This window comes from Giraffa tippelskirchi, chromosome 2, assembly GCF_054371585.1.
Source record: "Giraffa tippelskirchi isolate mGirTip1 chromosome 2, T2T-mGirTip1v1.2.pri, whole genome shotgun sequence".
NCBI classification, from domain to species: domain Eukaryota; kingdom Metazoa; phylum Chordata; class Mammalia; order Artiodactyla; family Giraffidae; genus Giraffa; species Giraffa tippelskirchi.
The window spans coordinates 79,046,388-79,061,708 of NC_137276.1; the positions used below are offsets into that span (position 1 = coordinate 79,046,388).

Consider the following 15,321-nt stretch of genomic DNA (forward strand, 5'->3'; position numbering starts at 1 on the left):
TCAAATTGAGCAGGTAATTTATTACTAGTTAAAGAAGCTGTGCCTAGATGGGAACCACCCATCTGAAAGATTATCACCTCCCTCTTCCCCTGAGTCAGTCTGGGCCATGGAGGAGTAAAGACATCCAGGGAAAGCAGGAGGAGCAGGGACAAGCAGAGTGAGGAGAAGCAGGGTTCTATGAGAGGGAAAATGTATTTGTCTTGCATTTTCTCTTTAATTTTTTCAAGTTTCTTCTGGTTATCCAAATAATTTTTAAATTTCCTCTTGGAATGGTTAGAATTATATTCATCCCATAAATATCAGCAACTCTTTTACTGGGATAGACCCCCCTTCTAAGAACCTCTGCAAAACCAAAGAATTGTCCTCTGGCTAGTGCAGGACTGGAATCTCATATGTATTCCAATCCCAAATGCAACAGACAGATATTAACTGTTTTAAAAAGAGACCAGCAGGCAACATTACTGGCTTCCCATCTTTTCCAATCATCCAATGATCATGATGAGATTTTGGAGCCTATTTTTCCCATAATTATTCAAAAGTAAAATCTTGAATTTGGGTGGTTTGTTTAGATAGTATTCCAAAAGAACAGAGGGCTAGGAGGAAGAGTATTTATAATTTAGGGTCTTTTACCTGACTGTTGTGCAGCCAAGACTTTCAGCTGATCTGTTCAAATCAGGAACTACCAGACTCATCCCATTCTTATCAAAATTGCTAAAGAAATATAATTAAAAATTTCTCCCAACACAAAAATCTATTCACAAAGGTAGAAGACAAAAGAATTTTATTACTGAATAATCATAAAAGAAGAATGTGCTGTGCACTATAGAAGTCTGCTAAGAGATTACAAAGCCAGAAAGAAACCTCACCCTTTTATAAAGCTGACTGGATACAACTCATTACATACATGTTCTCAAGTTAAACAATAACTAAACCTTAAGTAAGAGGACTTGACATCATCATTTATCATAGTTTACCCTAAATTCATCCGGTAACTGGGATGAACATCTGTGTTAATTGAAGCTTCTCATATATATATGAAAGGAGGTAGTTTTGCAACTTGGAGCAAGGCACCCATAGAAGTAGTTAGGCTCCTACCCTCCTACAGAAACTGAGAAATTGGGAGTGCAAACACCCTGGAAGGGTACACTTCAAAGAGATAACTCCAAGGTTCCTTGAGAAAGATATTGTAGAGGTGTAAAACTGCCAAAAGGCTTTTTAAAAGGTTCATATTCATCCCAAAGGGATGGATAAAGCATTTACAGTTATAAGTTTACAAAAGAAAATGTTCTAAGAAAAAGAAGTGGGGGTATCTATCATTTTTTTAAAGAGAATACTAATCCTCTTTTCATTTCTATCTGCTCTTACTCTTACCACTTCTAGGTAATATTGTACTGCAGGTCTTAGGGCAACTAAGAAAGAAAATGGAGTAAGTGGCATATGATAGGAAATAAAGAGGTAATGCTATTGCTATATGCAGATAGTTTGACCTTGTAGGCAGAAAATGCTCAGGGACTCATTGAAAAATATTAGACCCAATAAATGAGCTCAGTAAAGTTAAGGATACAGGATCAATAACATAAATATCAATGGAACTTGTATACATTAGCAATGAGCAATCCAAATACAAAGTTAAGACAACAGACTCATTTGCAATAGCATCAAAAGAAAAAATTCTTAAGAGTGAATTTAACAAAAGAAGTGTAATACTTCTACAACAAAAACTGAAAGATTTGTACAAGACTTGCCCAATGAAAATGTCTTTGAAAGATTTTTGAAGATCTAGATAAATGGAAAGTTAGCTAGATGACAAAAATAAAATTCCAGCCCCCTCTCCCTACAGAAACACCAATTTTAACAACAATCCATAGATGAAAAACCAATATCTGCATTGCATTGTGGAAGTCACTGGACGAGAGAAAGAGAAAAGGGCAGACATATATTTGCATGTCAAATGGTGGAAAATCTGAAAAAATTCAGGGAAATTTTACCTTAGTGAAATTTCTAGGCATTCAGTGGTGTGGAGCATGTCAAGATATCCCTTCTATATGTTTGAAGTGACAGTGACGGATATGGATGCTGTTGCAAAGAGACACAACAGAGTGACTAACACTTTCACTTTTCACTTGGAGCAGTCCTACTTTGGCAGGACTACTTCTTGTAAGCCAGTTCCTTAAAAATCAGTTAATCTCTGGAGTTTATGCATTTTTTAAATGGGATGGGGTAACAATTTTATACATTTACAGGCAATTATACCTCTATCATTTATTAAGTTAACGTCAAAACTTTTAGTGACTTCAGTTCAGTTCAGTTCAGTTCAGTTCAGTCGCTCAGTCATGTCCGACTCTTTGCGATCCCATGAATCGCAGCACGCCAGGAACACCTCATTTATCACTGAACAATATTCCATTGTATAGATGTGCCACATTTTGCTTATCCATTTACCTACTGAAAGCTATCTTGGTTAATTCTAATTTTGGAAGTAATAAACCTGTTATATTTTTATGCTGGCTTTTGTGTTAATGTAAGCTTTTAAATAAGTTGAGTAATCACCTAGGAAAGCAATGGCTAGATTGTATAAGACTATGTTTCTTTGTAAGACATTGCCAAAGCTTGCCAAGTATCTTCAACTTTAATTTACTTAACAAATACATTAAACTCATGATCCAATACAAATGTTCATTCAACACTCATTGAGTTGAAAAACAACATGCCAGTTTTCGGCACTGGATTCATAGTAGTGTGTAAAGTAGATAAAATTCCAAGCTCTGAATGTAGTTTATATTCTATTGAGGAATACAAAATAATGAGACCACATTAAAATATTTTGTATGCTAAATGATACCTTGACAAAAAATTGAAACATTAAAGTGGGATAAAGTTAACACAAAAGGAAAAACTATGGAGACAATAAAAAGATCAGGGGTTGGGGTGGAGATGGAAGGATGAAAAGACAGCACAGAGGACTTACAGTAGTGAAAATACTCACTACATGGTACCATAATGATGGATAAATGTCATCGACACATGTCTAAACCCATATGATACACAATACCAAGAGGGACATGTAATGTAATTGATAGACTTTTATGACGTGTCAACGTAGGTTCATCAACTGTAACATATATGCCACTCTGCTGGGGGATGCTGATAACAGGAAGGTGTACGTGAGGGGGAGGAAATGGGAAATCTCTGCACTTTCCCCTCAGTTTTGCTATGAATCTAAAACTGCTCTAAAAAAATTATCTTAATTTCATTTTTAAAAGCTGCCAGAAGACTGATTCAATCTTTAGTACACATATGTACTAGTCTGCCAAGGCTGCTGCCTTGGTCCATTGGGGCTGCTATAACAAACTACTAACAGACTGGATAGCTTATAAACAACGGAACTTTATTTTACACAGTTTTGGAGGTCGGGAAGTCCAAGACCAATGCAGGAGCATGGCTGCATTCTGGTGAGAGCAGTCTTCCTGGTTAACAGATGGCACCCTCTCATTGTGTTCTCATGGGCTGGAAGGGCTGGGGAGCTCTGTGGGATCCCATTCATGAGCATTCCACTCTCCAGACATAATCACCTCCCAATGACCCCACCTTCTAACACCATCACACTGGAGATGATGTCAACATATGAATTTAGGGGTGGGAGGAGGGGACACAAACATTCAGCTGCCAAAACGAAGTACCACCACAGATGAGGTGACTTAGTGCAACTTTATTTGACTCAGTTTTGGAAACGGGAAGTCCAAGGTCAAGGTGTGGGTAGGTTTGTTTTCCCAAGGCCTCTCTCCTTGGCTTGCAGATGGCTGCCTTCTGTGTTCTTGCATGCCCTTTTCTTTATGCATACTTATCTCTGGTGTCTCTTTCTCTTCTTATAAGGATACCAGTCATGTTGGATTAGGGCCCACCCTTAAGATCTCATTTCACTTTACCATTTTAAAGGCCCTATATCCAAAACAGTCACATTGGGATAGATTTGGGGGAAAAACAATTCAGTCCATGATAATATACAACTGATTATAAATATTTTTCACAAAACACTATTTACCAGTATCTCTAATGAATTCTGATATTATGTTTTATTTCATTTCTTTAAAAATATTAGCTCTGATTCACTGATTTCACAGTTCCTTCATAGGCCAATGTGGTTGCTTAGTAATGTGTTACCTAGACTAGGCTCAACTACATTTCCGAGTTCCCTTTTCTGTATGTTTTCCATTGGGGTGGGCCATAAAAGATATTCTTGTATAAGACTTGGAGACTGTAAGTGATGTAATAGCCATTTTGTATCTTCCACATGCTGCTACTGATCTACTGACCACCTCACTGGCATGAGATGCCACTAGAACTATGACCATTCCACAAAGGTCCTTTGGCATCTCTGATGCTCGCACCAGATATGTGCGATCCCCTCACTGACTGAGGGACCCAGCTTCTGAAGGACACCATACCAAGGCCAGAGGCAATAACAACTGTCTCCAGGTTTAGCACCTCCTTGTCGGCAATACTGATGGTTGTGAGTTCTCATTTGTTTTTGCTCTCTTTCATGTCACATCCATCTCCTTTCCCTCATTGTCTGCCCTGAGCACTTTAGTCAAAATGTCTTCATCAGGCATGGAGACAAACTCATAGACACCGCTTAACCAGTTCTCACAGTTGTAGAAAGCCAAAGCCCTGTAATAAATCCCTTTAGACATACACATTCCTCTTATGGTTCTATGTCTCTAATTAAATCCTCCTGAATCACAAATGTGTACCAAATTGGGTGTTGCTTCACCAGGGTTTAATTCCTGGGTTGGGAAGATCCCCTGGAAAAGGAAATGGCAACCCACTCCAGTATTCTTGCCTGGAGAATCTCATGGACAGAAGAGCCTGGTGGGCTACAGTCCATGGGGTCGCAAGAGTCAGACATGACTTAGCAGCTAAACCACCACCAATCTGATTAGAGTCAGATTTAAAACCATTAAAGATCCTGTTTCAGTTTTAAAGGGGCACTGATAGTGCATGATGTGCAGTGGCAATACAGTTACTGAAATGATTACCTCTAGGTATCTATTATCATGTGCCTATAGAAAGCAAGTTGTTGGGAATGCAAGATTTTCTCTCCTAGGTATTTTAGTGAACCAAAGGAGTATGAAACTGGTTGTTTATTCTAAATGTGTTGGACAATGTTGGGAAACACCATGAGAAGCTCAGGAATTTAAATTCCCAGCTCAAGATCCACAAACAGACCCTAAAGCTTCAATGACAATTCTGTAAGCACCTCATCCCCTAAAGCTGCAGGGCTGAGATTTATGGAAAGAAATCCAGTGACAAATCTGTTGGGTGACCTAATTACTATGTACATTGAATTTCCAACCTTACATGGTCTCATTAAAATTAGGGCACTGATTAGTAAAGAATCCTGAAAACTGGGATGGGGAAATAACAGATTTCAGTGGAGCTGAATCTTCAATGCCTATAAATATTTTAAATATATCTATCAGGCAGTAACATTAGGTACTAGGTTCTTAGCAGATAGGCCATAGCATTAAGGTTTTAATAATCCACTGTGAAGCACCATCATTACTTCCAAGCTAAGAACAAGCTACACTGGATCATTAAACAGAGAAGTAGTGGCAATGATCACTTGTTCTCTAGATAGGTATTTACAATGGTTTCAATTGAGGTATATGGTACACTGCTGCTGCTGCTGCTGCTAAGTCACTTCAGTCGTGTCCGACTCTGTGTGACCCCATAGACGGCAGCTCACCAGGCTCCGCCGTCCCTAGGATTCTCCAGGCAAGAATACTGGAGTGGGTTGCCATTTCCTTCTCCAGTGCATGAAAGGGAAAAGGGAAAGTGAAGTCGCTCAGTCGTGTCCGACTCTTAGCGACCCCATGGACTGTAGCCTACCAGGCTCCTCCATCCATGGGATTTTCCAGGCAAGAGTCCTGGAGTGGGGTGCCATTGCCTTCTCCGATATGGTACACTAGGGTCCCCTTTTGTCAATCCAATTTGTAAGTGCCAAAAATTTAATTTTATTATTCTTTGGATCAGAGCATCCATGCTTTCTATGGGATTATGCTAAAATGAAGTCAGTGGGTGTTATGACCGTGCGAAACTTAAGACAATAGTTCTGTTGGTTAAGATGAAACATCCTATTTGTTCCTAAATGACTCAGTCTCTCTGGGTTGCTATAATAAAATACAATGGACCAGGTGACTTATAAACAACAAAAGTTTATTTCTCACAGTTCAAGAGGCTGGGAAGTCCAAGATCATGGCACTGGAAGATTCCTTGTTTGGTGAGGACTACTTCCTGTTCACAGAAGGTTGTCTTTTCCTAAGTTCCCACATGGTGGAAGAAGCAATGGAATTTTCTGGAGTCTCTATTTTAAGAGCACTAACCCCATTCATGAGGACTCTGTTCTCCTAACTGAATCACTCCCAAAAGCCCCGCCACCAAATACCATCATACTGGCAGTTAGATTTCAACATGAATTTTGGAGGGATATACATATTCAGTATAGCACTGTATTTTACATTCAATAACACCTCTAAGATTTTAGAGGGTAACATGATTAAATTTAAGGGGGTGCCCAGGTATAACTATAACTTGAGCCCCATATTAAGGCTATGAAAATTTACCAATGGTACACTTCAGCATTAAAGTTAATATTCAAGTTAATTTGGAAGGTACAAAAGCCAATCACAGCACCCTTTTATCTTTTGTTGTACAAATGATTTTAGTATATTCTGGATTTCTAATTGAGTCAAACTGTGGATATAATTTATATAATATTGTACAGAAACTACATCTCAATTTCAAAAACAAACTATGGACCTATATTTCAGTTATTTTGTTGTTTACTCTCCCCATATCTGAGTCTCTGCCTTCCTCCCTTCATTCTTTCTTTCCATTTCTTTTCTTTCTGTGGTTACTTGCTACACTTCAGGAGGGTTCTCTTTACTCTGATCAAATTTATAAATTTCTTTCTTCAGGAAAGGGCTACGGGTCTGCTCCATGGCAATGGTTGCTTCACATGGTGCAAGGATCCCAGGCTTAAGCTGCATTTGAATTAACCTCTTTGCTGCACCACAGGATAGGAGTTTTGTATTCTAACCATGAGCACAGACCTTTTTTTTGTTTGTTTGTTTAATAAAAAAGACACAACAGGTGGTGCAGCAAAAGTATGCTGGGCCCATAACCCAGAGAGGTTGGCTGACTTAACATCCTCTGTCTGCAATGGCTGTCTTTTTTTCTGCCATGCAGGTTTCTTTCTCTCTTATTTCTCTCATACAAATTTCCTCAGTTATTCTGGACTTCTAGCCATGTACATTATCCATGATGTGGACATTCTGGGTAGTTAGAAGGGAAAGTGCCACAGTCCAGCAGCCAGCCTCACAGGTAGCTCAGATACCACCTGCCAAACAGACTGAACCCCATGGCAAGTCACCCTGGGGGCACAGCCAATGAACAATTCTCTTAGAGACAAGAGCCTCTTAGAGTGGGAAGAGATAGCAACATCCAAAAAAGAACACAGAGCAGAGCAGGCCGAAGTGCAAGCCTGCCAGCAGTTGGTGGTTCCATCCCAAGCAGCCTCTGCCACATCACGGAACCTGTTAGACAAGAGCAATTAGCTAAGTGACCAGGTGACCTGTCTTAGATGGACAATCCTGTTCATGCCCAGCTGTACTAACTGCCTCCTAGTCACTCTGTTGGTGGCAGGATTCATGCCGTGGGGTAATGCAATAGCTGAACATGTGACACCTTACACTGGACAGATGAGATCTACATAAGCTTACTAGTTATGTCTATTCACAGGCCAGGGGAGAGGACACCACACACCATCCAGGGTCACACAGGTTATCATGCTTGGGAACAAAGGAAAAACCAGGGTTGTGGGAAATGGCTCTCTAGTATCCAGAGGGTGCAGTGAGGTTTCTGTGAGAAGATGGGAATGGTTTTTCAGAATAATTTTGTGGGCTGTAGGAAAGTGAAACTTGCCACTGAGGGAAAACCAAGAACTACACGTCCACCTGGTCCCCCAGATAAGGAAGGAGGACTGTCTGACTACAGTGACCTGGGGGAGAATAGGGAGGGAAACCTGCAGTTAGGCCATTAGAGGTCTTCTTAGTTTCAGATGTGAAGAGACTCTATTACATTGGGCCTTAATTTCAAGCCACAATTGCTATAAAGTATTCTGAAGATTATAAAAACAACCCAAATGTTCATTAGTGATTATTATAGATGCAGGGCAGAAACATATGTTCCTTGCTGAAACAAGATGTTATAATGAGAGGTAAGTAATTTAAGGTAATTTCAAAATAAGATAATAAGGCTTAGAAAAGCAGAAAGCTATAATGGAAAATACACCTTAGTGGTTGACAATATATGATTTATAAGAATGCATTCCCTACCCCCACAATGGAAAAACCTGGTACTGAATCATGTGAATTTCAAATTCTGTAAATATATAAGAAAGTAATATGTGGCAGGGTTGTTTATTTAACACACTCCATTTTTTTGAGCAGTTTTAGGGTTACAGAACAAATGAGCAGAAAGCACAGAGTTCCTATGTACCCCTTTACCTCTACCTCCCTCCACACTTTCCCCTTATTAATACCATGCATTAGTGTGGAACATGTTATAACTGATGAACCAATACTGATACATTTTTACAACTAAAGTCCATGGTTTACATTAGGGTTGACCCGTTGTGTTTTACACTTTGTAGGTGTGTTTTACACGTTGTAGGTTTTGACAAATGAATGACATGTATCCACCATTGTAATATCCTACAGGATGGTTTCACTGTCCTAAAAATTATCTGTAATCCACCAATTCATCCCTCTGTCCCTCACCCTGAACACCTGGAAACCACTGCTTTTTTTTAGTGTCTCCACAGTTTTGCCTTTATCAGAATCCGTTATGGCTGGAATTACACAGTATAAAACCTTTTCAGGTTGACTTGTCTCATTTAGCCATATGCATCTAAGGTTCTTCTGTATCTCTGTTACTTGATAGCTCATTTCTTTTAATCACCTGACTGAGCATCATATTTGGTAACCTTTCTGTAATTGCTATCTAGTGTCAGGGGAATATTTTGTTGCTGATTCTCTGAAATTTTCTACATAGACAATCATGTTATCTGTGAACATCAATAGTTTATCTCTTCCTTCCAAATCTGTGTACCTTTTATTTCCCTTACTTATCTTGCTGCATTAGCTGGGACTTCCTGAAGGTTGCTGAAAAGGTATGGTTACAGGGGACCTCCTTGCCTTGCTCTTTATCTTACTGGGAAAACATCTAGTTTCTCACCATTAAGTATGATGTTAGCTATAGGATTTTTATAGATATTCTTTTACCAAGTTGAGGGAACTTGGTAAAAAGTTCCTGTATTCCTCACTTACTGAGTTTTTTTATTTATCATGAATAGATGTTAAGATTTTTTGAAATGTTTTTCTGCATCTACTGATCATATAATATTTCTTCTTTAGCCTGTTGATATGATGGGCTACATTAATTATGCAATGTTGGACTAGCCTTGCATACCTGGATAAATCCCACTTGATCATGTAATTCTTTTTATACACTGTTGGATTCAATTTGCAAGCATATTGTTGAAGATTTTTATATCTATTCATGAGATCCTGGTCTGTACCTTGGCTTTCTTGTAATGTCTTTCTATGGCTTTACAACTAGGGTAATGCTGGCCTCAAAGAATAAGTAAAAGCTCTGCTTTTACATTCTGTAAGATACTGTAGGGAAGTGATACTATTTCTTCCTTAATTTGGTAGAATTCATCAGAAAAACATCTGGGCCTAATACTTTCTGCTTTGGAAGATTAAAAATTGATTCAATTTCTTGAGACATGCCTATTTAGACTTATCCTTCTGTGAGTTTTGGCAGATTGTTTCTTTGAAGGAATTGGCCCATTTCATTTAGGTTATCAAATCCGTGGGTACGGAGTTGTCCATAACATTCCTTTATAACCCTTTTGATCCCAAGGGGATCAGCAGTTATGGCTCCCTTTCATTCCTGATGTTAGCAATTTGTATCTTATCTTTTTCCAGCTAACCTGACTAGAGATTATCAATTTTATTGACCTGCTCTAAGAACCAGCTTTTGGTTTTATTGATTTTTCTCTATTGGTTTCCTGTTTTCAATTACTCTGATATCTGCCTAAGTTCTCATTATTCTTTTGTTTTTTTTTACAACTTGGACTTAATTTGCTCTTCTTTTTCTGCTGCTGCTGCTGCTGCTGCTAAGTTGCTTTAGTCGTGTCCGACTCTGTGCAACCCCATAGACGGCAGCCCATCAGGCTCCTTCGTCCCTGGGATTCTCCAGGCAAGAATATTGGAGTGGGTTGCCATTTCCTTCTCCAGTGCATGAAAGTGAAAAGTGAAAGTGAAGTAGCTCAGTCGTGTCTGACTCTTCGCGACCCCATGGGCTGTAGCCTACCAGGCTCCTCTGTCCATGGGATTTCCCAGGCAAGAGTCCTGGAGTTGGGTACCATTGCCTTCTCCCTTCTTTTTCTAGTTTCCTACAATGGAAGCTTAGACTCTGTGTATAATCTAAGATTACTAGATCTTATCATCTTAGGTCTTAATGTAATTGTTGACATAATCTGATCATGTAATTTAGTATATCACCCCTACCCTATCAATAAAAGCACTGCTCTAGTTCCATTCTGCCATGCGCCAGCCTCAGTCCTCCTCCTCGCAGAGTCAACAGTCATTAAGGGCCCAGATCTCAGGGTACATCAGACCCTTGAATTTACAGTCTCATTTATAGCCCTGAGTGTTGTCTAGTCTGAGACTTCCTTCCTGGACCCCGTCTTGGAAAGCAGCTGCTTACCCAGGGACTGGATAAACTTAGGCTGAAGGCTAGAGTATTTACATATGTATACTCAAGGCACATCATGGTCTACAATGAGCTATGGGTGAAAGAGAAGGGGCAATGGGACTAGGGCCTAGATATCCCAATGCAGAGAATACATTTTATTGAACGTTTAGTTATTTTGATTTATAAGTTTTAAAAGGTTAGACATGAGCTTTGTGGGCTTCCTTTTAAACTGCTGCTCCAGGCCTTATACATAAGGGAGATGTGCCTAATGTTATAACAACTGCTAAACTAGGAGTATCTATTTTTCTATTCACAATTATGTTATGTTCCATTTTGTGTAAGAAACATATATTTTATGTAATGTACATACCTAAGTCCTGTGAACTTAAGGGATGCTTCACTGGTGTTTAATGCTTCTCCCCTAATTGTTTAATCTATCTCTGCTTTTAAAAAGATTCATATTTAAATGGTTGCCAGGATTAGGGTAGCACAAAGGCTATGATTATTATTAATAATTAATATTTATTAACTTCCTGTGGTGAAATCCTGATTCCTTTGTAATCTTCATGTAATACAGACTCCAGATTCCTTTTTGATTTTATAACCTGTGTTGAAGGTTACTCAAATATATAAACCACAAAATTTCATAGAAATGCACAGACAAACATAAAGATTACATGTAAACACTAGTGAAATCTGAATAAAGTCTGTATCTGACTTAGTAGTAGGGTACCATCAATTTCCTGTTAGGGCTATAAATATGTTATGGTTATGTAACACTGTTATTAGAATATGTTATAGTTATGTAACTATTATTAGAAAAAGCTTTGTAAAGGGCACATCAGAATTTTATGCACTACTGCTACTGCAATTTCTCTTGAGCCTATTTTACTATTCTTTTTAGTTTTTAAAGCTTTACATTGCACAATATGCATCTATAAATTACAATCTGCTGTTTCCTAAAAATAACCATAGCATCAAAACCAAAATACAAATTTTAGCTTTTGATGTTACATTACCTCTAAAGAAAATCTTCAATCCGTAAGTCTCAAATGGACAGATTTCTCCCCTATATAAATTCTGAAATAATCTAGTATTTTTGTTAGAACTTCATAAAATCAAAATCTGTGAGGTTTTATGCCAGTACATGACATTCAGTGGAATATTGTCTCTTAACAAGACTGCCCTATACTTGTTGCAGTCTAGAAATTGGTCCTATGTCATTACTTTGGAGTAAAATAAGGCCAGTTGTGTGGATGAAGGTTACTAAACATTCAGGGTATCAACAGAGGCTTCTCCATAGTGTGAATTCTCTAAAATGGAGTAGGTGCTGAATTGTGGCTCAACATTTCTAATATTCACTTCAATCATAAGGTTTTTCTCCTATGTGTGTTCGCTGATGTACAATAAGGTTTGACTTCTGAGAAAAGGTTTTCTGACATGTGTTACATTCATAGGGCTTCTCCCCTGTGTGTGACCTCTGATGTTTAGTGAGGTCTGATTTACGGTAAAAAATTTTCCCACATTCATTACATTGACAAGACTTCTCTCCTGTGTGAGCCCTGTGATGTACTGTGAGTGATGATTTGTGACTGAAGGATTTCCCACATTCATTACATTCATAGGGCTTTTCTCCTGTATGCTTCCTCTGATGCAGAGTAAGTCCTGACTTCACACAAAAAGATTTTCCACATTCGTTACATTTATAGGGCTTTTCTTCTATATGTGTTCTTTGATGTACAATTAGAGCTGACTTATGGCAGAAAGCCTTTCCACACTCACTGCATTCATAGGGTTTCTCCCCTATGTGAATTCTCTGGTGCTGAGTGAGCTGTGACTTCTGGCAGAAGGTTTTCCCACATTCGTTGCACTCATAGGGCTTCTCCCCTGTATGTGTTCTATTATGTTTAGTTAGGTATGATTTATTATAGAATATTTTTCCACATTCATGACATTCATAGGGTTTCTCCCCTGTATGGATTCTATAGTGTTGAGATAGGGTTGACTTATGGCTGAAAAATTTCCCACACTCAGGGCACGCAAAGGGTTTCTCCCCTGTGTGAGTTCTCTGATGTACTGTGAGGTCAGCCTTCAGGCAGAAGGTTTTCCCACATTCGTAACATTCATAAGGTTTCAAACCTGTATGAATTATCTGATGCCTGGTGAGTACTGACTTGTGGTAGAAAGTTTTCCCACATGCATTACATTCATAGGGTTTATCTCCTATGTGAGTTCTCTGATGTTGTGTAAGATGTGACTTCTGACAGAAAGACTTCCCACACTCAGGACATTCAAAGGGTTTCTCGCCTGTATGAGTTCTCTGATGTACTGTAAGGTGTGAATTCATACAGAAAGATTTCCCACATTCATAACATTCATAGGGTTTTAGTCCTGTGTGTGTTCTCTGATGTTTAGTGAGGTCTGACTTCTGATAAAAAGTTTTCCCACATGCATTACACTGATAGGGTTTCTCCCCTGTATGTGTTCTCTGGTGTAATGTGAGGGCTGACTTGTGGCCGAAGGCTTTCCCACATTCACTGCATTCATACGGTTTCTCCCCTGTGTGTGACCTCTGATGTTTGGTGAGGTTTGATTTCTCCCAGAAAGTTTTTCCACACTCATTACATTGAAAATGTTTCTCTCCTGTGTGAATCCTCTGATGTCGAGTGAGGTGTGACTTCTCCCAAAAAGCTTTCCCACATTCATTACATTCAAAGTGCTTCCCTCCTTTATGAGTTTTCTGAAGCTGTGAGAGGTAGAACTTCCTCCTGAAATTATTCCCACTTTCACCATATTCACAGTGTTTCAAATATGCCCCATGATGTTTTAAAAGGGAGGACTTCACACATAAGGATTTCCCACAATCACCAAATTCACAGTGATTTTCCTTTGAGGGAGTTATCTGATGGAACAAGAAGGATGAGCTATCACAGAATCTTCTCCCATATTCATCATATGCACAGTCATTCTCTTCAGTGATCTCTGTCTTGTATGTATTGAATACTACCTTTTCATTGAAGGTTTCTTGATATATGTTATATTCAAAATTTTGCTCTAAAGTTTGAATCTTCTCAAGCTGAACAGAATCCTCATTATGACTGACAATTTTTCCACTTTTAAAAAATTCATTTTTTTCTCTAGTATGAGTTTTCTCATGTTTAATATTGAGTAGCAATTTTCCACAGGCATTAAATTCATCAGTCTTTTTTCCTACAGAGTTTTTCTTATCAATAACCAATTCTGAAATATAGTTGAAGCTCATTCCACATAAGCCACACTGACAGAGTATTTTTCTGTAAGGAAAAGAATCTGTGTCCAACTCAAGTGACTTTCCTAGTACATTACCTTGTTCTTTAGTCAGCCTTTCGTTATTGATCAATACAACTTCCCATACATGTTTAGGCTTGTTTTCTTGGATCCTTTCTTTCATGTGATCAGTTTTCCAGACTTCTAGAAACAAGAAAAATTTATCTCACCATGTGAAAATTAACACATTTCTTATGGAATGAGACCTACCTATAAATGCCCTACATTGCTGGTAGCTGAAAAAGGAAGAGTAAACTGTTCTTAGAAAGCAAACATTTGGTTTCGAGGTCTGAGGAATAAGAGCAACTCTTTAAATCTGAATCTCTCCATGAATTCTCCAAAAAACTTATGGATCAATATAAGGAGAGCAAATAAAATTACCAACAACACATTACTTGGGCACAACTACGGAATACTACTAACTTCAAATCACCATTAAGTAAATAAATAAATATTCAAATACAAAAGAAACTGAGATAGAGTTTCAATTTTCATGGGTATGCAGAAAGTCAGTCGAAGACTGACTCTTTGCATATCACATATTACCATGTGTTATAAATACATGTAAAAGACAAGACAGAGAACTCAGAGATGATTAAACACAAATATCACAGTAATCCAAGTCTATGCCCAAATCAGTAATGCTGAAGAAGCTGAAGTTGAACAGTTCTACGAAGACCTACAAGACATTCTAAAACTAACACCCAAAAAAGATGTCCTGTTCATTATAGGGGACTGGAATGCAAAAGTAGCAAGTCAAGAGATTCCTGGAGTAACAGGCAAATTTGGTCTTAGAATACAAAATGAAGCAGGGCAAAGGATAACAGAATTTTGCCAAGGGAACGCACTGGTCACAGCAAACACCCTCTTCCAACAACACAAGAGAAGACTACAAATGGACATCGCCAGATGGTCAGTACCAAAATCAGACTGATTATATTCTTTGCAGCCAAAGATGGAGAAGCTCTATACAGTCAGAAAAAGCAAGACTGGAGGGTGCCTGTGGATCAGATCATGAATTCCTTATTGCCAAATTCAGAGTTAAATTGAAGAAAGTAGGGAAAACCACTAGACCATTCAGGTATGATGTAAATCAAATCCTTTATGATTATACAGTGGAAGTGACAAATAGATTCAAAGGATTAGATCTGATAGACAGAGTGCCTGAAGAACTATGAACAGAGGTTCGTG

The 15,321-nt window shown here is 38.5% G+C and overlaps 1 protein-coding gene and 1 long non-coding RNA gene across 2 annotated transcripts in view; both read right to left on the reverse strand.

The window, feature by feature from the left end:
- Window positions 1-764: 764 nt before the first annotated feature.
- On the reverse strand, window positions 765-5,355 carry LOC145538028 (uncharacterized). Its single transcript, XR_014076590.1, has 2 exons — window positions 5,019-5,355; window positions 765-4,825 (listed from the first exon to the last, which is right to left on the reverse strand). It is a non-coding gene; the product is annotated as an uncharacterized LOC145538028 (long non-coding RNA).
- Window positions 5,356-10,178: 4,823 nt separating this feature from the next.
- The window catches only part of LOC145538005 (uncharacterized), a 40,216-nt gene continuing 35,073 nt past the window's right edge, over window positions 10,179-15,321 (reverse strand). Inside the window, 2 exon segments of the mRNA XM_081569206.1 lie at window positions 10,179-12,201; window positions 12,203-13,478. Of these exon segments, the coding sequence (XP_081425332.1) occupies window positions 12,091-12,201; window positions 12,203-13,478 (1,387 nt within the window). The 3' untranslated portion in view covers window positions 10,179-12,090.